A 22,253-nucleotide genomic window follows, 5' to 3' on the forward strand; every position below is an offset into this window, starting at 1 on the left:
CAAGCCAGTGCAGTAAAAACCACAAACAGGAAATTATTATCCGAATCGGTCAAGGACAGGTTCACTTTTTTTCAAGTCAGAAAAAGGTTCATGCACGCAAATGCCATAAATGCCTACGGGTGGGTCTAGTTAATAATTACTGTTTTTCAACAAAATTGGTGAAGATTCGATCTTATATAAATTCATTTCTCCCATCCAATAAAAAATTCTGTTATGACCTGAAGTTATGACTAAAAACTAAAAATCCAATTAATCAAGATGTAACTTAAAACAGTTTGATATCATGTATGTATCAAACCAACGGTTTTATTTTTATATTTTTATTTTTTATTTTAGGCTAATGCAAACATTATTTATATTGTATTCTATATATAGATATTAGAAAATAACCTTGCTAATACTGTTTAAGTATAATGTTAATTGTTTCGGGCTACATACAGAAACATAGACGAGGAAGCACACTGGGACACAGTTTGCATTCAAGTTTAGGGTAGTTGTAATTCTTTGTCCAACAAATTTTTTTGAACTAGTCCAACATTTTGGTAAATATGTTTATTCCAATTCTCACTGAATATTTAAGTAGACTGGTACTCCTCTGCAGCATTGTCATCTTTGTGAGGCTGTCGGGCAACCAGCAGAGAGTCCAGAAAGTCACTGTTCTTAGACAAGGAATGGTCTTAAAAAATTGCAGCTTGCCAGTTTTACTGCACTCTTATTTGGTTTCCTTGGGCCACAGAGAAGGCAGCTGTTTCTCCCTCTCTCCATCTTCATGCTTCGTTAAGTTTACCAACTGCAGGTTGAAGCTTCATAATCCAAAACTTGCATGTAAACTAAAAGTTGGCGGTGTGTGTTCATCTTCCTCTTGCCATAAACAAAAAACATATGGAGGGGTAAACTGAATGAAACTAAAATGCTGAATGTACAGTAAGAGAATGAGTGCTCCCCAACACCCCGCAGATTAGCCAGATGACCATTATCTTGAATTATTAAAACACACGTCATATGTACTAGATATGTGAATGCGATTTTGTCTGTTTTTGCAGGAGAACACGTCAGACTGCGGGCGAGGCCACTCTTTCCGTCCGTCTCTCTACACTTTACTGCTCTTTCAGCTGCTTCTGCTTTATCCTGTCGTCAACCCCTGCTTTCACTCTCTACTACATTAATTCCATTTTCCTCCACTTTCCTCCACCTTTTAGCTCACCCAAGCTTCTAACAACCTCCACCCACACCCTCCCACCTCTATGCCCCTATGCCCTCCTCCTGATATAGTCATAGGTAATAATGGGACTTCCTATCACAGCAAGTTGGAAGCCCTGAGTGCCGCGCTACCCAGCACGCTTCAGTCCGTATCGCTTTACAACTGCCGGAGGTGTGTGTCCTCAGCCAGTTAGCCTTCATAGGAGTGGGTGGTGCCAGGCCACCTGCATCATCAGAGGCAATGTCAGAACCCCCTCTCCCGTCCCACAACCTCCTCACCACCTTTACCGTCCAGGGAAGGGAGTGAGGAAAAGGATACATCGATGTCCTCGTCACAGACCTCCCGCTTCACACGGACTGGAGAGTTGAGGTTGTCTGTCCACCTTCACCTCTGTCGGTCAGACAGTGGGACTTCTGCTTCTTCTTCTCTCCACCATCTCAGAGTCTCACCACTCTGTCATTTGCCTCTCGTAAGAGGCTGAGGACCATTCAGTCATTAATAACCACCATAGTAAAAATAACAGAAAAAAGAACTGTCAAGTATACAAAATGTCAAGTACAGTATAAACTGAAGTGATGAGTACTCCAAACATAAAGTATATTTAGGTTTTAATTTGAAAAGGAAGTTGTTAGGTATTACCTTAAAAAAGACATGAATTCATTTATGCACTATATTATTGCCAAAATGAGATAGACTTTCATGTGGTCTTATTTTTTTAGCCAAAACATGAAGAGGAAATGGCTTCTGATTTAGATTTAGGATAAACCATGAGAGGAATAGGAAATGCTGAGAAACTGAATGCTGATTCATTTTGTGCGGCTCCTAATTACAGATTGATGCTTTTAAAAGACGTCCACTGGGGATTATTGTAATTACAAGATGCTAATCACATTTCTTGAACTATTTTTCCTTATATTAGTGTTAAATACTAATGCTAGTGCTATCTGGCTTATGCACTACTGACAGCTGTAAAATATGAATTAGTGTTCAGTTACTGCATTGTTGATGTCGTGTAGTATTCTCCTTGATGATCAATCAACCATTCTGACCTCTGGTTTAGACTGATGTTAACAAAAAAAAAAAAAAAAAAAGAAATCCCTGCAGGCTCTGGTGTGAAGATTCACCTCTGCCAATCCTCATGAGGCTTCTCTAATAACCTCTACAAATGCTCCTAATCACAATTTGTATATGTGCTTTACTTCTGTTCACAAAACAGACACACAAAGATCTCTGCCTCATGACTCTCTCATAGTAGTTACAGGTGTTTCTTTTTTTTTTTTTCCTTTTCTTCATTGACTAATTACTCTTCTTTTTTGGGCTTGTATTAACTTTGACTAATGCTGTTCAAACTTCAAAACCATTCGCTGCTGGGGGACAGGGGCTTATCAACATTTCCAACAAAAGTGCAGAAGAGGCCATTAAATATGGTGATCAAGTAGAGTAGTAGTCTGGCTGTAATCCATCAGTTTGTCATTTGATCATTACAGTGTGTGAAAAGTTATTTAGACTCCCATGTTTTGGAGCCGCTCTATTTCATAGTGCCTTGATGCACTTTGGTTTGGAACGCACTGGCTGTGTAAGAGTAGAGCTACTGTATAGTACCTTTATAAAGCAGCCATCTGTGAGGTTTTGGACCACATAGGGGCATGTGAGACTTAATCTGTTGGCTATAGAAATAGCTTTACACAGAGCCATCACGCTGACCGGCTCTACCCTGATGCACCTGACTGCCGTCATATGGAGTTACTATACTGTTCCTTTACAAAGCCATCTATAGAGCTACAGTACATTATCAGTATACAGCAACTTAACTGGCCATAGAGTGTTTTTAGGGTCACCTGAGTGCTACAGGTGTGCCTGAATCATATGTTTGTATGCGGATGTGCGTGTGAGTTTGCGTTAAAATCCCTCAAAGGGAATGTCTTTTAAATGGAGTGTATGAGGAATGACAGTTGTGGTAGCATAGCTGTTTTTTCTTGTTTCTATGTTGCAACGGACAAAATCCAGTGTTATGGAGACAAAAAGGGATTTTACTGAAATTAAGATTCCATTTTAACCATCAGTCTGCTTAAATATTAACCTAATGGAGCAGAGGTGTCCAAAAGAATGTGTAGTTCATCAGTGTTTTAAATGCAGCATAGTTAACGAAGCCTCTCTAAATGCCTTAGTGTTACACAGTACAGAGCTCTGATATGTTTCCCCTTCATGTACACTTTTTCTCACACACACAAAAATAGATCCTCCAAAGTATTCACTCCCATGGCTGTTCTTGGTGTTCTGCAGTAAGTATAGTGAGCTCTAATTTTGCATTTGTTTTCAATCTTGGAATGATTTGTTATTTATTGATGCCTGTTTGAGTAAATGCTTGGAAGCAGGTGGGAGTTTTTAAATTTTAAAAACCTCTGACCTTCGATAGTTACACCCACCTAAACTTCACTGTGTTGCTCGGATGGGAAAAGTCACACAATTTGAACCTTAACTACACATTCTGTACAGTTGTTGGTACTATTAGCTGTGACAAACATGCTGGCACAGTAGCTGCAGGGCGGCTTCACACTAATTGGACTCAGAAATTAGAAGGCTTACTTAAACTTTAGGGTGAGCATTTCCAATATTTCAAATTTGACTCATTTAAATGTTGGGTATGGACGGGCCGGGTCGTCTGATGCCGGATGCAGTTTTACTTTTCTGGCATTTGTTTGTCTTTCCTGTGCCATTAATTCTGTCTGTAATTCCCTATTTCCACTGTCTGTACAGTAAAGGAACGCTACACGTGCCTGTGGAAATTTACCCCCTGCACCTTCCTCTTTTCCTGACTCTGTATGTAAACAGTCTCACACATATACATAAATGTGTAGGCCTACAGTTTCTGCATCTGCACCGAGACATTATGCACAATGCACACTATTATAAGCAAACATGTAATGACGCTTATTCATGCCCAGCTGGGAGATGTCAAGCACTAGGCAGAAGTAAGCCAAGGACGTTGCTTCCCAGGTGTTTTTTTTTTTTTTTTCGTTTTTTTTTTTAAATTTGTTTGAGCGGGTGGGATGTCAGAGGCAAGCTCAGGGAGTGGGTCTCCACAGAGCAGTATGGACCTGTCAGACTGAAGGTCATGGAGGAATCATGTAGTGACATCTGTGTGTGCATCCCGACGGATAATGTCTTCTATAGGGACGCCTATGATTTCTGTGGTTTGACAAATTTACTTTGCCAAAAAAACAAAGAAAAAATAGAAATTTGGACCAGCTTGGGGATGAGAGGGAGGGGTCAGCCTGCTGACATAACCCTAAAAATAAGTAAGGGACGGTTTCGATTGAAGCCCCCTCCCAACCCTCGCTGCATCTGTGTTGGTGCGTCTCTGTGGGAAAGACGTGTGTATGTGATTCTGTAGTCTGTAGTCTGGTGCTATGTGACCATGTTTGACAAGTGTGTGAAAAAATAACATTTAGAGAAAAAAAAAAAAGTAAAATCAGTCAAATCTTAAGTGAAGTTAAAAAATATAGGAATACAGCACTGTTGATATGTTTGAGACCTGAAGTCAAAATGTTTTTTTTTTTTTAATTTATTTATTTCTTGTTTGGTTTTGTTTTATTCCTTGTATGTGTGTGGGTGTGAATGTTTGTGCGTGTGTGGGAAGTTTCGCTCCTTCTTTTCTGGGCACTAGTCCATGTCGCTCCATTCTTTTGTACAGATGAAGCTAAAAAAAAAAAAAAGAAGAGGGCAAAATTTGTAAAATATTGTGTCTGTGACTCCTTGTAAAATATTTTCAAATTGTTTATTACAGAGAATCAGTTATTAAATAATGTTCATATTTTTCACTTCATTTCAGCATGTGGTGGTTGGTTTTTTGGTGCAACATAGCTGGAGAGTTATTTATTCGCTCAGTTTAGTTGAAAATATAGAACCTATAAAAGAAATCAAGACTCTAGCTCAGGTGTCATATAGTTACAATATAAGTTTCATGGTATATAGGAAAGAAAAGGTCAACACTTTTAGGAAATACACTTATTTTTCCTTGAGAGTTGTTAGATGAGAAGAGCAATACCCCTATAATAAAGAAAGAAATATGAAGCTACTATTAGCAGCCAGCTAACTTAGCTTTAGCACTAAGACTGAAAAAATGGGAAACAGATGGCTCTATAAAATCCAAACTAACAAAATCCACCTATGTGTACATCTAATCTAATTACTGTTTTATGAGATAATGTATAATTTGTTACCTTTGGACAGAGCCAAGCTAACTGTTTCCAGTCTTTATGATATGTTAGCTGACATCTGTCAGTAGCTTCATATCAATAGAGATGTGACAGTGGTATTGGCAGGAAAGTGAATGAGCATATCTAAAATATTTTGTTTAACTAAGCCTCGTCTTTCATTCCTCTAATCATTAGAAAAGACCTGATTTCCAGTTTAATAACTGACGATATTAGTGTGACTCTTCAATCATTTAAATGTGACTCCTGATGCTTAGTGAAGGGATTCAAAGTGTATTAAGAAAGTCCATGAGAGCTTTGTGCCAAGTGTCCGGGTCGTCCAGGTAACAGGGGTGACCCGCTCCTTTCATTACCACCACGCTGTGATTGGCCAGGTTGCTCAGGTTGCTGAGTGACACCTCTCCAAGCTGAGTGTCCTGATCACCATAAACAATCAGCGACGGGACCTGAAGGAGACATGACACCAAGAACGCACATGTGATGACAAAGAGATCCATTAGATAGATCATTTCCACAGTAATTTCTCATTTTCTGTTTTTTTTTTTTTTTTAAATTCTAACCATAGCCGTTCATAAAGGGATTTTACAGATGTCCTAATTTCTACCTCAAGTTAAAAGAAAACACTGTAAGTGTTTCATGTTTATTAGGTGTTAGCACAGACTGAGCTCAGGCAGAGCCTAATATTAGTTTTTAATCCGCTTTGGAAGAAATATCCAGGTCCTTTACTTGAAATTCACAGTACCTGAATTTTAAAACATTTTTCTTTTAAATTACTTCAGCACCGGGGAGGACAGAGGCTGTGTCTGACAATCTAACCTTTTCAAGTACAGGTGCCATAAAATTAGACCTGAATACAGTACTTGAATAAGACTTTATTACATTGCAGCACTGGCTGTAATATAATCCTGTTTTATTTCTGATATGTATTTAATTATCTTTCTATCACAAACCCATGGCATCGGTGAGAGTAAAAAGTCACATGATATCTGCTCCTCTCAATAGGAATTCACAGTTGCTCAAGTTTTCCTTTAAAAAGTTATCCTTGTAATATAAAGTTTTACAGGGATCAAAACTACAAAGGGATATAAAGTAGAGGCATATCCTCATACACAGACTGTACCTTCACACTCTGGTACTGCTCTGCTGTGAATTTGTCAGTGCAGATGGGAGCTACAGGGACGTAGGCTCGTATCAGAGCCTGGTGCTGGAAGAGGAAGGGCAGGGAGTACATCCCGCTGAGGGACGGGCTGATCACCACCACGGGGCTCAAGCTCAGCTGCTCGCACACCTCTTTCAGGAAACCAGCGGGGGCCAGTTCTCCCACAGGTGCTGGTGCCTCGGCTGACTTAGACCGTCCAAGCCCTATGCACAGAAAAAGAGAAGGCACAGCAGACTAATGAAGAAGAGAAGGAAACTTTCGGTTTAAGCATGGCCAAATGAGACCTGGTTACCCACCAGCACTCCTGGACTGGAAGGCTAACTGGATCCACGTTAAACAATCATCTTATGATTAAGAACAATTTTCATGATTGTTGGGTACCAAAACTTTTAGCACAGATGCTTTAAAACTGCAAAGTGCAGGTGTATTAAAGAGAATGTGGAGGAAGCAATACAAGGTAATGTTAGTGTGTGAGGTGAAAGGGGCAGGTGCATGCCTGTGTTGTGAAAACAGCCCAAAATTAGTGGTTGTTATAGTTTTAAGCTGTTTTTCAAAACAGTCAACAGCTCCAACAGCAACAGTGATTGTGAAACACAGCCCATGGAGGCAATTAAGGTACTACAATTGCTGCAATTAGCATCAGAAATAGTACTACTTCTCAGTAGTTAACTCAGTCACACGTATTTTTAGGCTCAGCGTGACATGTTTCTTCCATGGATGTAATTGTACAAACAAACAGCTGCTTAGAAAACTTGCCTGTGAATCCTTCCATTTTTAAGATTCTTCAGTATCACAGTAATGCAGTGATAGTTGTCTGTGCATTGATAGCAAAACAAACTGTCAGTAGCTAATTTGACATAATTTAATGGTGCCAATTTTCCAGAATGTAAATAAATATAGGTGATTAAAAAAAATTAAATAAGTGCATCTGTCCAAATTTTGTCTGATGTTTCCCACTGCGCCTGGGTTGATAATCCAGACTTGAGTGACGTAGTGGAAGAGGCAGAGTTTCTTCCCATCAGACTCACCTGGCAGGTCGATGGCAACTGCACGGCAGCCTGCTTTGGCCAGAGTCTCCAAAGTGCCTATGTTGAGCCAGTTTTCTGACGAGAAACGAATGCCGTGAAGGAGCAAAACTGACATCTTCACTTCCCCTGTGGCAGGTTCACTCTGTCTGTAGAACAGAGGTGCTTTACAGCCCTCCACCTGCACGCTCCCCTCAGTCATCTTAACACCTGACATCCTAAACAGAAAAAACAAAACAAAAAAAGCACCCATTGCACTTTTCAAAAATCATGCTGCACGTCAGTGCTTTACAACATGTAGTCACAAATTTCTCTTACAGGGCTTTACCGTCGGAACAATATATGACATGCTCTTTAGGCCACAGAGAAGCCTTTAATGGAAAAAAAAGAGAAGGTATTTCAGCAGCAGTGGCAGTAGCTGCTCAAACAATCCATCAGTTTAGTGAATCTACAGAAAACTGATTACCAACTATTTTGATTTTCATCATTTCAGCCACTTTGTCTCTGAATTCTAGCTCCACTGAGAATTTGTTTAGTAGACACATTTGTGTTTAGGACTTTTGGTCAACAAACACATACACAATCCAACAGCCAATCCACACTGCAGAGGGTAAAACACTGAGGTTGTTTCACAAATAAAGACATGTATGGTAGACTATTGGTTTTGCATGTTTCTTTGTCCACATGTATTTACGCGTTTAAATAAAAGTTTTCGAATTAACCACACGTAAAAAACACTTGGCATGAGTCGGATTTAACGCCGCAGTCAGAAAGTCTGATCAAAGTCCACTTTAGATCATTTTATTTGTAATAGCGAGCTCGTCTCAGTGTTTTTGCTCTTCATCGCAAACGCGATACGAAAATAATCCACCTCACCTCACTGTTTGTGCAGAAACTACCTGGGGATCGAAGTGCAGAAAGCAGGAAAGTTGTCTTGAACCAGCTGTAGTTTCATTTTATTTCCCTATGTCCCGGAAAAAAAAAAAAAAAAAACACCAGCGGAGATAATTTTTTACTGACGTCTAGCGTTTGTTAGGAGAATTGATTTTCTGACTGCAATTTTGAAAATCAATCCAAACATGTTTTTTTTGGGGGGGTGTTCTGTTTTTGTTTGTTTGTTTTTTTTTTTTTTGCAAAATATTTGGTTTAATCGCCAGATACACTGCTGTCAGCAGAGAGTATATTTGTCATGGAAAAGAAGTACAAGAAGGACCGAAGTGCCAGTGTTCATTAATGATTAATACATGTATTGATTGGCTGTGTTTTGGGGATTGTGGCCTCTGTTTCATTAAGAGCTCGTCTACGCGTGTGGGTGGTTGAGCTTAAGTGCGGATTTTATGGTTTTTAGCGTTGATTCTTTTATTAAATTTTTTTTTACTTCAAGTTTTTTTTATTTTATTTTACTAAGGCGCAGTGATAACAGGGCGTTTAATCTTTTACTCCTAAAAAGCTGAACGCGTGTGTGCTTACATTTCCATCTAGTATTATAAAAGAGCCACAGACTACGAACAATGGAACAGTTTCTCTCCTGTGTTCTCCTGACAGTCGGACTAGTCACTGGTAAGAACATTTTATAGATTTTGTATTTAAATTAAATTTTTTTTTCTTATGATTTAACTAAAAATACTATAAAGATTTATTTTTTCATGTATTTTTGGCAGATTTGGAGTAAAAGCCTGTTTAGAGAGTTGCTGTCTCTATTATTAAAAAGCATGTGTAATCCACAAAAATGAAGAATACACCCAATACATAAGTTATTTTTAATTTGATGTATTTTGTGAGTACTAGAATTACCTAATTCATTTCTGTTCTATGTAAATACGTACCAGTAATTGTAGTAATAGTAGTAGTGGTGGTGGTGGTGTTTTTTTCAGTAACCAGATGTGCTCTGTTGCTCTTAAAAGATTTTTCTGGTTTCTGGTCTCACAAACCAGCAGCTGTACCTTGGTCCAAAGGTTACATATGGGCAGGCTCTTGCCCAAATGTTGCATTTGGTACCAGTGAGTACTTGCACTCCAGTTCAAACCAGGATTGAACAGATAGGTTTATGGAGTAGACACCGTCCAAAAAGTCACCCTGTAGAAACTGTGGTTCTGGTTCTGTTATGCATAAACAGGGTACCGCAGTCCTCTGAATGACTTCCAGCGCTCTGAGGGCAGAGAGCTGGTTCCTACCTCCTGGAACTCGGCAAGAGTGTTGTTGTTACCGGGTCTGAACCTGGAGGATTGTGCTACTCGCTGCTCACAGTCACTGGACTGCAGGTATCCATCTAAAGCTAATGCAGAATGTGACATTATTATTAATTACCTATGACATTATTTAAGTACAGATCTATAACGATGTCCATAATTCACTGGCTCATTCACTGAAGAGACTGAAAGTTTATTCTTGACCTTGAAAAATTAGTTTTAAAACAGTCCCAGCTCAGCTCTGTAGCTGCTCAGGAGCTTTAGTTCACTGTGTTTACTTTCCTTTCATGCAAATGCTTTAAGTCAGATTTCTATGTATCTGAGCATTTTAAGGACTACTCATATGTGTTGGATTAAATTAAAAGTTGCGTTTCAACGTTCACTGTCATGAAGCTTTGGATACATCCACTAATCCATGACAACTGGGCAAACTTCATCTGCAGGGGGAGGGTCACGTGATTTGGTCAAAACAACTACTAATCAACTGTTTTTGCATCTGAAAAGGAAACTAAGTTAACTGAGTTACTGATGTAGTTTTAAGCTTTAAGTAAGGACAGCTACAAAAGCACACAAAGGAGTCTTTCGTTTCGCAGAGTATCTCAGGTTTATCATCACTTATTTTTCATGGTTAAACCATTATTTCAGTCAGTTATTTTAACATTCACTACAGTAATTGCTGAGATATGGGCTCATGATAAATTGCTACAGTGAAGCAAGAAGAATGAGCAGTCTGACAGATTGAAGTTTATCACCACTTTCTCTAGGGGTAAAACAGTGAGCAACTGTATTAATAATCCCTCATTGCAAAAGCTGTGACCCTGTGTTTATATACAGTAGTATTAACTATGACACAACCAACCAATGACCAACCTTTGTCTAAAACCTCACTGCTTATGTTTCTGGCCCACATGATTTCTCTTAGCAATGCTGTCACATTCTCAAATCTCAGCTGGAAAAAGCAGGAAAAAGTTGTCCAACCAAGTTCTGTTTATTCTTATGTTTCAAAAGTTGTTTGTTAGTAATAACTTTGTACGCCTTTCCAAACCTTTTTTGTGAATCTGCACCTTTTAATGAATCAACCTGTGCATGATAATATCCATCACCACCAGAGCATTCAACTATGAGACTCGTCCGACTGTCACCTGTAAACATCTGCCCTGGGTGGGTGATGGCAGCAATGCAGAAGTAAAGCGAAATGTAAACTGTGACCTTTATGAGAAGAAGGGTAAGATTTATAAGCTCTCTCACTGTGTGAAGGTACATAGAGCAATTTGGTTTGTCACTACTGCAGCTGTGTGATTGGTTGTTTTTATTTATGAAGTTTATGTCAGAAAGTGCATCGTGGGTAAAGGGGAAGACTACCGAGGGAAAGTTTTCACCACAAAAAGTGCTCTCACCTGCCAACAGTGGTGGTCCAAGTTTCCTCATGATCACAGGTGAGAAACCTCTGAACTGTGTTTTAGCCTTTGATGCAGTGCAGTCAGAAAGTTTTCAGACATTGTTTGAGCACTTTTAGATTGCTGTTTTTAAATGTCGATCATGGCTGAACAGCTGACTGACTCTTACCTTTTCGTACATAATCATCCAAAAAACATTCAGTAGGTAATAGATCCTAAACATAGGGACAAAACAACTAAAGTTGTTTCAGACCAAACAGTTTAATGTTTCCATCAATCACCTCAGTTCGATGAGCATAAGTTTAACTTGTTGACGAGAAAAAGCTTCAAAACATGCATCAAATGAATATGGCTTCAGCCCAGAACTGCACCAAGGAAAATAGTGTCTGCTGATGTCTAGGTTGTAGACTTTAAGCTGTTATTGATTGCAAGGATTCCAAAAAAAACTAGAGTGAAGCACCTCTGAGCTCTGCTGTCATGGTTATGGCCAAGTGGGTAGCAGTGAAGTCCCTGTAGATAGAAGTCAGTGATTATGACTATGGATCTCTCATTTTGTCCTGTTATTTGCCTGCTGGGGCCTAGAGCTAATCACAGTAATTATCCAAAAAGTTAGAATAGTAGTAAATCTAGTAGGAAAGTAGGAAAACAAAGTTGTGCATAACTGGTTATTTGAAAAAAAAAAAAAACTTGTATGGAAACAATAGTCACGTATTTTCTGTCCCTTAAAACTGGTTGTACACTGAGTGTATTTGCATGCACATTAGCTTCACAGATTTGACTCTTTATGTCCTTTATATTATGTTTACATGCAACATGAGAAACTTGATTATTCATATCCCACTAATGCAATTATTATTATCCTTTCTTCTTTATATGTGCAGTGCATAATAAGAAAACACATGTAGTGCACATGTAAATGTGGATGTAAACATTCGCAAATTAAATTTTAGAGTAAAAATGTTAACATTATAATCTCAGGTCTGCTGGAGTACAGAGCCAACACATAAACCTGTTGAAGTGAATTATATGAGAACAGTGTCAGTCTGTTCCTCACTATAAACTCTGTCTCAGGTGGACTCCCACAGCTACTAATGGACTGGAGTTGAACTACTGCAGGAATCCAGATGGGGATCGCATTGGTCCGTGGTGCTACACCACCGATCCTGAGCGCCGCTACGAAAGCTGCAACATCCCTCAGTGCAAAGATGGTGCATAGCCATGTTTTATACTAATGTGATTTGTAATGTGTTATATAAGGGTCTTCAAATTTCTCAGAAATTTCCTAGGAGATTTCTTTGAAAGAATTACGTACATAATCTGTTGCTCATAGTAAAAAATATTGGCACTGTTCATAGTAATAGCAGTAGTGATAATTACCCACTCATTACTCTTGCTTTTAAGCCAACATAACAGGAACACACAGCAGGAATATAAAATAGTACTTACACCCAGGTACAGGTTTGTAAAAAGGTGTAGCTTTTCAGAGAAATTTGTTGAAAAGAACATGTTACATATGAATGAAGAAATAACATTTTAAACCAAAGTAAACATGTGTTTATTTTTTGGATGGTACTCATGAGGAAGACATAAACACAGTAGGGCATTTTTTTTATGTTTTCATATGTCCAGCTGACCTAATGGGCAAATGAAAAGAAGATGTTTATGTTGGTAAAAGTAAGTGGTAATTAACAAGTGTGCCAATTAAACAGTCTCTTTGTCCCTGTAATTAGCAATACATAACACTGTGTTTTCCAGGCACCTTCTTTAAAAATTATAATAATATCAGTCCCTTTCAAGAAACACCTTGTGTTTGTGTTTGCAGAGGTGTGTATCACATGTAATGGAGAGGAATACAGAGGCCAGGTTGACCACACTGTGAGTGGCAGAGAGTGTCAGCGATGGGACCAGCAGTACCCTCACCAACACATCTACCAGCCTGAAAAGTACTCATGCATTTATTACTACATAAAATTTCATGGGCCTAATTAACCTTAATTGGTTAAACATAGGACAGCATGGTGGTTGAGTGGTTAGCACTGTTGCCTCACAGCAAGAAGGCCCTGGGTTTGCAACCCGTCAGGAACCTTTCTGCGTGGAGTTTGCATGTTCTCCCCGTGCTTGTATGGGTTTACTCCGGGTACTGGTTGGTGATTCTAAATTGTCCATAGGAGTGAGTGTAAGTGTGTGTGGTTGTTTGTCTTTGTGTGGTCCTGCAAAGGACTGGTGACCTGTCCAGGATGTACCCCAGCTTTTCACCTAAAGAGAGCTGGGATAGGTTCCAGCAGATCCCCTTGACCCTGGTTAGGAATAAGTGGGTCTAGATGATGGACTTATAAATATATAAGCTACACTTAGCATGTGAATCAGTGTGCGACAGAATTCGATATAGCATCCATATTGCTGAAATGCTTTTATTAGCTACTGGACATAAAAACAAATAGCTCATGTATGTTTTCATGTATGTTTCAGGTATCCAGATAAGAGTTTAGATGATAACTATTGCCGTAATCCTGATGCGTCTCCGGTGCCTTGGTGTTACACCACTGACCCTGAGATGGAGCGAGAGAACTGCGACATCCGCAAGTGCAGTAAGTTCTTCTGTTTCCATCTTCTCAAATGTGAGGTTTTTATGTTTTTCTTAATCTTCTTTGGTCATAAACTGAATATTTTGGAGTTTTTGGATATTTGGTTGAACAGGAGACATGAAAATGTCACCTTCGACAATGGGAAGCTGTAAGATTTATTTTCAACATTTTGTCATCATATGTACACCAAACAATTTTAAACACTGGAATGTTAATTGAAAATAATTGTTAGATGTAGACCAAAACAAGAGATAAATTGTTTTATATCACAGCATAGGTTTGTTGGATTAGCCTTGCTTTAGTTCTCTGTTGTGTTTTTGTTCATTTCCTCTGGCATAATAGTGGATATGTCAGTTAAATTAAGTCAGTTCCTGTGGCATTAGGAGTCACAGTGGAATTAGGGATTCTCATAAGGTTGCTGTAATTAAATTTAGAAAAATCACCTTTTTGTTATTTGTACAAATTGCGTCCCAAATTGTGGGATATTTCACAATTGCCCCAGTGATTCTCTTTGATTTAAAAGTAAATGTGTTTTAGTGTTCAGATACTTGTCAGTAATTCAAGTGCTGTATTGTCTCTCAGGCTTTTAGGTTAATTAAAGGTTAATTAAAGTGCCCTGCATTATTTTATTTATTTTTGTACAATTTGTTTCATTTTCCTTTTAGTTTTTTTTTTAGTTTTTACTGTCTTAGCTTTCATTAAGAGTAGTAGCACTAGTATTTCACAAATATTTATTAAAACAAAATTTAACCCTTCTATTATTTTGAAAGTCATTTTGTCATTATGTATGTAAAGTCATTATGTAACGTAGGGATTTTCCAATACATAAATCATCTTGTCTTATATTTTCTAATGGTGAGTCATCAATGTGTTGCTGTATATGCTCCCACCTCCCAAATCTCAGCAACAGAAAAAAGCAAAGCCAGTTCCAGCATAATATGGCTAATATGCCAGTGGTAAACAAGCATAAGGTTTACCATGTTTGCTACCTTAGTTTAGTGGGTTGACAGTTCTCTCAAAACCACAAATTTAACCCTCATAGTGCAGGTAAAGTCACTATAAAATTCATCATCTGTTCACAAGTTTGCCCATGAGCAGAAATAGCTTTCAGCTCATTTTGAATGTCTTTTGCATAACTCTTAGAGACTATAATAAATTATAACATTAAAGACACATTTTCATTTTCATGTCCACATTTTACAACTAAGGTCATTACCCTAAATGAGGAAGAACCAAAAGATTTCAGGAAAGAAAAAAACAGAATGTAACCTCACCAGTTTTCACACAATGCAAAAGTCTAAATAGTTCAAACTGTCACATAACAGGAGTTTTAATTGCATCACAGTAGTTACATGTTTAAAAAAAAAAAAAAGGTTTGTAAAATGATCTATAAATTAAAAATGAATACTTTTTTCTGATACTGGCTATTTTGTTTGTAGCGCTACTACATGTAAAATGGAATAAATTAGATACCAAACAAATTCAACATTTAGCTTTAGAAGATAAACAGGTAAATAACCTGAACCTTCAGTGTTTTCTCCAACATTTCAACATCAACAATGGCACTCTTCACTGAGAGGAGAGATCATTACAGGCTGAATGTCTGTAAGAGAGCGCCATCTTGTGGTTTAGCCACTAAAAAAAAAAAAAAAGAAATCTCAACAGTATTACATACATTGATTTTTTATGTATACAAGAATAGAAAGAAGGTTCATTTTAAAAAATATGGGCTGCAAGGGGGTTAACAAAGCCTCCTGATCTATAGTAACTTTTTTCACAAAAGTATAAACTTAACCAGGGAAGAAATGTGATTATATTTCAGATCCACAGGCGCACCACAATTTTAGGCTTATAAAAAGTCATTAAATAATTTAACTTATATCATATATTCTGTCTGACTGTAGATCTTCTCCTTCATTGGCCTGTTCAGTAGGCCTGCAAAAACTAACCATCAACCTCTGTTTCATCCTGTACCACTAATTTGTTTCTCTTTTCACTGACTCTTTCTGCCCAGCTGAGGTTCATGTTGAGAAACGGCAGCGCTCCAGCTTCACCACCAACTGTTTCCGCGGGCGCGGGGAGGATTACCGCGGTAAAGTCAATGAGACCACATCAGGTATCCCCTGCCAGCGGTGGGATGCCCAGTATCCTCATGAACATCCCTTCTATCCAAACACATATGAATGCAAGTAAGTATAGAAAAATGCTGTAGGATAGAAGAGGAAAAAGTGGTTGAGTATGTTTGAAAGGTGAAAGTATTTTGGAGTTATTCCTGTGGTCATTCAGTTAGTGTGAACATGCTCTTTTTTTCTTCACACATGAATATTAATGTCAAGATGTCATTGCAGTGAAATTTCTTGCGATCTCATTTCTCCACTGACAGTTGACAACAGATGATAGATGGTCAGCAAGTCCACATTAAAAAGCAGAAGGCTCTGCAAGTGGAAGTGTGGATGTGAAATGAATATTAAATTAATTTATGATGCAGTGATCGTTCATCATGCCAAAATCGATTAAGGGCTTTTCCGTCATTCATTTTTAGTACACGTTACAAGAAGTGTTAGTATATGTTATATTGTTTAAAATGGGCAGTTTATATAAAGCTGCTTTGTCATGCCTTGCGTATATATCCAAATTAAAGGGGCAAATACAGCATGCCTGTGTAACAGGTCATTTAATGCATCACTGTGTGTTGCACCTCATCCAGAGGTTTGGAGGAGAACTACTGTCGTAACCCAGATGGGTCGGAGGCACCCTGGTGCTTCACATCTGTGCCAGAGATGAGGACTGCTCTTTGCTTACAGATCAAACGCTGTGCTGACGACATAGAAGCTGAAGGTACAGCTCTTTGTTTCTGATTTGATCAAATAAGATGAATTCATTAAATCATAGGCTAAAAATCAATGAACTGGATAAAGAAGAGGTTTTGAGGGTATGTTGTAATGGCACTAAAACTATAAATATTCATATGAGGACATGCAGTTCACTAACCAAGAAATACAGAGCTTGTGAATATAAATCTATTCAATGCAAGCCTCCAACCCTAAAACATTTTAACCAGTCTCAAATTTGGTTGTTTATTCTGTGAACTGACAGGCAGTTTTATCTATCTATTTTCTATTACTTAATATCCATCCATCCATCCATTTTCTATACCCGCTTTTCCTGGCTCAGGGTCACGGGGATCTGCTGGAGCCTATCCCAGCTCTCTCTCGGGTGGAAGGCAGGGGTACACCCTGGACAGGTCTATTACTTAATATACAGTATATAATTTTCTATTACTTTAATAGGTTTGTTTAACATTTTGGGTATTAGGTGAGAAGATCAGAGCCATTCTCACTGCTGTCCATTCAATGCCTGGCTGAATCCAGCAGCTAGTTGGCTTAGTGTGGCTGGTAGGTGGATGTTTATACTGTTTGGATAGAGCCAGGCCACCCCGTGTTTCTAGTATTTATGTTAAGCTAAGCCAACCAGCTGCTGGCTGTCGCCGTATATTTAACTGACAGATATGCAATTGGTATCACTCTTCTCATAACGCATAACGCAGAATAGAGCAGCACAGTGAACTGCAACTTTTTATTGGTTTCCCTGTGTCCCATAATTCATCAGGGCCACTGGCATGATAATAATATCTTTTTTTCAGACTGCTACCAAGAAAATGGAAAAAACTACAAAGGAATGGTCCGCAAAACCCGCAAGGGTATTACCTGCCAAAAATGGAACGTTAATACACCTCACCAGACCAAGTACGATGACCATTTATGTCTTACAAAGACAGATGCTTGTTTATCTAATAAAATTACAGTCTATAGGCCTTTGGGGAAATTTATGACACAGGCAAAACAAAGAATGGAATGGGCCCTGCTCCTTTATTTTAAAGTAGTGTCCATTAGCCATACTACACAGTGATTGTAAACAGGCTTTTTGAGTGTGCTATGCAATCACACTGCAAAAATGACAAAAAGTATACTGAAAACATTCTGTTTGTATACAACAAGCTTGATAGTTGGCATATCTGAGTTGTGTAAAGCTTTAAAATAATCTGATTTTCCAGGATAAACCCAAGGACACATCCTGAGGCCAATTTGACAGAGAACTATTGTCGTAACCCAGATGGGGACCAGCATGGACCCTGGTGTTACACCACTGATCCCAAAACTGAATTTGACTACTGTGCCATCAAACAATGTGGTATAGATACAGATATTTGCTTTCTTTGTGCATTTTAAGGACCTTATAGTAGATTATTGTGTGGCGAAAATTCATCCAGAGCTTCTGTTTTCTGACAGGCAGTTTTATCTATTTCTTAATGTTTTCAAACAGCTGGAGAGAAAGTGTCCCTGACTGAATCAGTAGGTCAGTCTCTGGATGAATATGCAGCAAGATTTCCAAGTTACCAACAAGCCTTTTTGTGTGTTTTTACAGTTTACAATTTTCTTCTTCATGCTCTTCTGTGAACACAGAGAAAGTTGAGTTCAGTGAGTGTGGAAAGAGAGACGACCGCCAGGCCTCTCAGAGTCCGAGGTTGCGTATTGTGAATGGCATTCCTGGGAACTCACCGTGGACAGTAAGCCTCAGAGACAGGTGAATATGATGGTGTTTGAGATGGTCACAAACAAGTAAAAATGCACTCTGCTATGCTGTGTCTGACCTCTGACCTCTTGTGTGCAGAAAAGGAAACCATTTCTGCGGAGGATCCCTGGTTAACCCTAGATGGGTTATCAGTACCAAGCAGTGTTTCTCCTCCTGGTAACCTTTTTTTTATTCCACCAGTAGAGTCATGTAAATTCATGAACTGCCTGGAGACATAATAAGCAGACAGAATAAGCAGAAACCATTTACATATATTCCTGATGTGCAAAACAAAGAAGTAAGTTTCTGCTGTTGGTGGTTGAGTACAGAGTGTAATCACTGCAATGAAGCCTAAAGATTATCTCTGGCTTAATCATCACAATTTAAAGTTGTGCACCACTGATGATATTCATATCAGCTTTAGCTGTACTCTATGCCAAATTGCATAATATGATAGAAAACATTATTTCCATGTGTGCACAGCTATGTGGACCTGCCTGGGTATTCAGCCATGATGGGAACACTGTTTCGTGATCCACAGGAAGGAGAGCCCGGTGTGCAAACCATCCCTCTCACCAAGATCGTCTGTGGACCCTCTGAGTCTCAGCTGGTCATGCTACAATTGGAATAGTGTGTACTGTTAAGTGTCCCCATCATACACACACACAGTCAGACACACTCAGACATACCAATAATTTCCCTCTGACCCCCTCTTCTTTCTGTAGCCCTGCCCAGTTTAATGAGCGTGTCTCTCAGATCTGCCTCCCTCCTGAGCGCTACATTGTAGCGGAAGAGACGACCTGTGAGATCGCAGGATGGGGTGAGACAAGAGGCAAGTAGGCTATAATCCTTTGGAAATTATAACTTGACACGGAATTGACTACACACTGCGCTGCATGCAACTACAATATGCTTCTATTGTGATAATTAATAATAGATGACTTCCCTGGAACTAGCATCTTGTTTCTGCCCTTGAAGTAATATCCCACCTAAATGAGACCGCTATTCAGACCATTGAGCAACAGATGGCGTTGCTATTTCCAGAATCATTCAACACCTGTCCACCTTCTTTCCCCCCCCATCTCTCTAAAAACATATTAGCTTCTCACTTATTCCTATTTCTCACGATTTTTCAAGGGACTGGAGATGAGACTGTCCTTAACGTGGCCCACGTACCAGTTATTAATAACAAGGAATGCAACAAATACTTCAGAGGTCGCGTTCGTGAGAATGAGATGTGCACAAGCTCCTTCCAGGGTGGAGTAGGTGCCTGTGAGGTAGGTGTCCATGCAAAATTCTCCACAATATCAAGGCTTTACTGTCAATTTTGAATGAAACATTTTGTAGTTTTTAAATCTTCTTCAAACACAGCTTATTATGAAACAATTTCCCTCAAGGGATTCATAAAGTATTTCTGATTCTGATTTTGGCATTTTGACAAGCTTATATTTTGGCATTTTGCCTTTATAAGATGTGTTACAGTATAGATACAGACAGGAAACAGAAGGGGAGGCAAGCAGCCCCAACTCAAATCAAACCAGAGACATTGTTAATATGGTATAATTACCTTAGGTCACCAATATTGCCTCAAAAATGACCATTTTCTTTAACATTTACTGCAGTGTGCTACATTAAAGGAAAATGTGACACTGCTTTCTTCTAGAGTTAGACGAGAAGATCAATGCCCCTCCCATATCTAACTTGTAAATATTAAGCTACAGCCTTAGTTTAGCATTAAGACTGCAAGCACGGGGAAACAGCTAGCCAAATTTCTTATTTCTTTAATGTGTACAAAAAATAATGCAACCCTTCTCATTTATTTGGGCTTTGGACCGACACTAAGACTGCACTGGCTTGTGCAACCTCAGTGGCTGAGTCTAACAGCCCCTGGTCTTTCAAGGTGGTCTCCCATCCAACCAGGCCCTGCTTAGCTTCCAAGATCTGACGGGATCGGGCACTTGCAGGACAGTGTGGGCACATTGGCTCCAGCCTACATTTAAACCATAAAAAAACAGAAGTGTATAACAGACAATTTCTGGTATAAATCTGGAGTTGTGTACACTTTTTTTGTTACCTTTAGTCAGATCCAAGCTAGCTGTTTCCAGTCTTTATGTTAAGCTACGCTCACCAGCTGCTGGCTGTAGCTTCATGTTTACCATTCAGATAGAAGAGTGTTATTGATTTTCTAATCTAACTCTTGGCAAGAAAGCAAATAAGTGTATTTCCCAAAATGTCAAACTGTTCCTATAATGACCAAGAATAATGCTGCAAAGTTTTGATAATTAATACTTCAAATACTGATGGTGAAGCAAATCTTTTGATGATGAAAATCTCTTTAAGCAAAGACTGTACAACTATTTATATGTTCCTATAAATCAAACACATTCACCATTTGGATAATGGAGGTGGACTGGACAAGATGTGACTGCAAGATGTTTCCAACCTCAGCAGTGACAGTCAGTCATAACAGAGACAAATAATGACTCCAGAGTGCTGTTCCTGTGTGTCTGCAGAGAGACTATGGCGGCCCTTTGGCTTGTCAGAACAGGGACTGCTGGGTACTTGAGGGTGTGATCATCCCTATGAGGCGCTGTGGACACCCAGGACAGCCCAACATTTTCATCCGTGTCTCTGTGTATGTGGACTGGATAAAGAAAGTCATGGAGATGGCTTAGAGACATGTGCTGCCATCCAAGAAGGGACTGATCAAACCAATGAGATATTCGTAAAAAGATATAGCTCATGAATTTGTTTTTGCTTTTTTTAAATTAAGTCAAAAATCCATAAGCAGCATAAGTTCTTGAAATATAATCATGTACTGTGCTGTTGCATAAACATATAAATGTTTGCTTTAAATTTAATATATAAATAGTAAATTTCAATTGTACATTTAATGCATCATTTTCTTAACACAGTATATTATAGTTGCAAGCAGTTACAAGAATACGTTTAAGCGTGTACAGCGTTTGTAAGAAATTATAACTTCTCAGTTTCTTTTATTACAACTGTATTAAACTAAATTGTTATATCTGTTTATAACTCAGTCTCCACTTATTGGTGCCCACAGGTGGAGTTAAGGTTGTTGAGAAATACATGAATAAACTCTTATATCTGCACATAATTACATCATAATGTGTAGTAAACAATTTATTCAGTGTTAATGCATTGCCTATAGTGTTGCCAGTTTATATTATTTATCCACCAAACACTAAAAAGATGCAGGGATCAAAACTTAATTGTTGTAACTCAGGTTCAAAGAGTAATAGCTTGAGCTAATTAGTTTCCAATAACAGATGAGATGTGGGAGGTTCAGAGCATAGTTTAGTTCCCAACATCCCCTCGAAATGCACCTTTTACCACAAAACTGTATGCCTCCCCTCCTCTCCCTGGCATTGAATGCAGCTCCGAAATACCTTCTTTGCCCCCCAGCCTCTAAAGAAATCCCTCCTCTGCCTGTCTTTTGATGCCTGCCCCCACCTCTAAAGACATGCCTTTGTGCCTTATGCAGAACTGTATGCGCTGCACATTCTTTCTAGTTCTATAGGAGGATTTTTATAACCCGGTCCTGATGAGCCCACGGAATTCAGCTTAAATAAACCTCAAGATCAGAGTCCAACTGAATCGCCGACACACGAATCTGCAGAAGGCCAGTGAACTCACTCTGTAACGCACACATACACATAATTTCTCTCTTATAAACACTCCACTTACACCTTTTCTCATTTTTATTTTTTATTTATCTCTTATTTCCTTTTGCAAGAATAAGAACCAATAGGACTGATGATGCCCAGTTAACCTCCTGCTATACAGTGTTTGGAAATTGCGAGGTGATGTTTATGATTTTAGAGTCATTCTGTTCACTTTCATTTATTCATATTAATAGTGGGTGACTAATCAAACTCATGTAT

At 38.8% G+C, this 22,253-nt stretch overlaps 3 protein-coding genes across 7 annotated transcripts in view; 2 read left to right on the forward strand and 1 right to left on the reverse strand.

Annotated features, from left to right (window-relative positions):
• Positions 1-5,027, forward strand: part of cacna2d2a (calcium channel, voltage-dependent, alpha 2/delta subunit 2a) — a 147,012-nt gene extending 141,985 nt beyond the window's left edge. For both annotated transcript variants that reach the window (XM_026307475.2, XM_026307476.2), the window contains one exon: positions 1,044-5,027. In XM_026307475.2, the coding sequence (XP_026163260.1) occupies positions 1,044-1,166 (123 nt within the window). In that variant the 3' untranslated portion in view covers positions 1,167-5,027. The remainder of the gene's footprint in view (positions 1-1,043) is intronic.
• Positions 4,966-9,510, reverse strand: abhd14b (abhydrolase domain containing 14B). 3 transcript variants are annotated; one of them, XM_026307481.1, is made up of 4 exons: positions 9,429-9,510; positions 7,606-7,820; positions 6,539-6,780; positions 4,966-5,864 (listed from the first exon to the last, which is right to left on the reverse strand). In XM_026307481.1, the coding sequence occupies exons 2-4, from the start codon at positions 7,817-7,819 to the stop codon at positions 5,685-5,687; spliced, it is 636 nt and encodes a 211-aa protein (XP_026163266.1). In that variant the 5' UTR covers position 7,820; positions 9,429-9,510; the 3' UTR covers positions 4,966-5,684. The 3 variants fall into 3 exon arrangements, with proteins under 3 accessions (XP_026163266.1, XP_026163265.1, XP_026163264.1); XM_026307480.1 differs by lacking the exon at positions 9,429-9,510 and adding an exon at positions 8,479-8,574; XM_026307479.1 differs by lacking the exon at positions 9,429-9,510 and adding an exon at positions 8,502-8,563.
• On the forward strand, positions 8,924-21,409 carry mst1 (macrophage stimulating 1). Of its 2 annotated transcripts, XM_026307477.1 has the most exons (18): positions 8,924-9,162; positions 9,719-9,863; positions 10,901-11,016; positions 11,113-11,227; positions 12,260-12,396; positions 13,011-13,131; positions 13,658-13,776; positions 15,788-15,962; positions 16,481-16,611; positions 17,417-17,519; positions 17,828-17,964; positions 18,097-18,129; positions 18,237-18,357; positions 18,445-18,522; positions 18,829-18,975; positions 19,071-19,177; positions 19,483-19,622; positions 20,859-21,409. In XM_026307477.1, exons 1-18 carry the CDS (start codon positions 9,114-9,116, stop codon positions 21,018-21,020), a joined length of 2,136 nt encoding a protein of 711 aa, XP_026163262.1. In that variant the 5' UTR covers positions 8,924-9,113; the 3' UTR covers positions 21,021-21,409. The 2 variants fall into 2 exon arrangements, with proteins under 2 accessions (XP_026163262.1, XP_026163263.1); XM_026307478.1 differs by lacking the exon at positions 18,097-18,129.
• Positions 21,410-22,253: the final 844 nt, after the last annotated feature.

This window comes from Mastacembelus armatus, chromosome 5 (genome assembly GCF_900324485.2).
Source record: "Mastacembelus armatus chromosome 5, fMasArm1.2, whole genome shotgun sequence".
Classification (NCBI taxonomy): domain Eukaryota; kingdom Metazoa; phylum Chordata; class Actinopteri; order Synbranchiformes; family Mastacembelidae; genus Mastacembelus; species Mastacembelus armatus.

What these genes read in the sequence shown, in the direction of transcription:
- abhd14b (XM_026307479.1), bottom strand. Translation starts at nt 8,557, where the DNA reads ATGAAACTACAGCTGGTTCAAGACAACTTTCCTGCTTTCTGCACTTCG. An exon ending in TTCTGCACTTCGATCCCCAG is followed by an intron (nt 7,821 to 8,501) that starts GTAGTTTCTGCA and finishes TTTTCTGTTTAG; the next exon opens with GATGTCAGGTGTTAAGATGA. An exon ending in AGTTGCCATCGACCTGCCAG is followed by an intron (nt 6,781 to 7,605) that starts GTGAGTCTGATG and finishes TTCTGTGCATAG; the next exon opens with GGCTTGGACGGTCTAAGTCA.
- mst1 (XM_026307477.1), top strand. Translation starts at nt 9,114, where the DNA reads ATGGAACAGTTTCTCTCCTGTGTTCTCCTGACAGTCGGACTAGTCACT. An exon ending in CACATCTACCAGCCTGAAAA is followed by an intron (nt 13,132 to 13,657) that starts GTACTCATGCAT and finishes TGTATGTTTCAG; the next exon opens with GTATCCAGATAAGAGTTTAG. An exon ending in GTGGAGTAGGTGCCTGTGAG is followed by an intron (nt 19,623 to 20,858) that starts GTAGGTGTCCAT and finishes GTGTGTCTGCAG; the next exon opens with AGAGACTATGGCGGCCCTTT.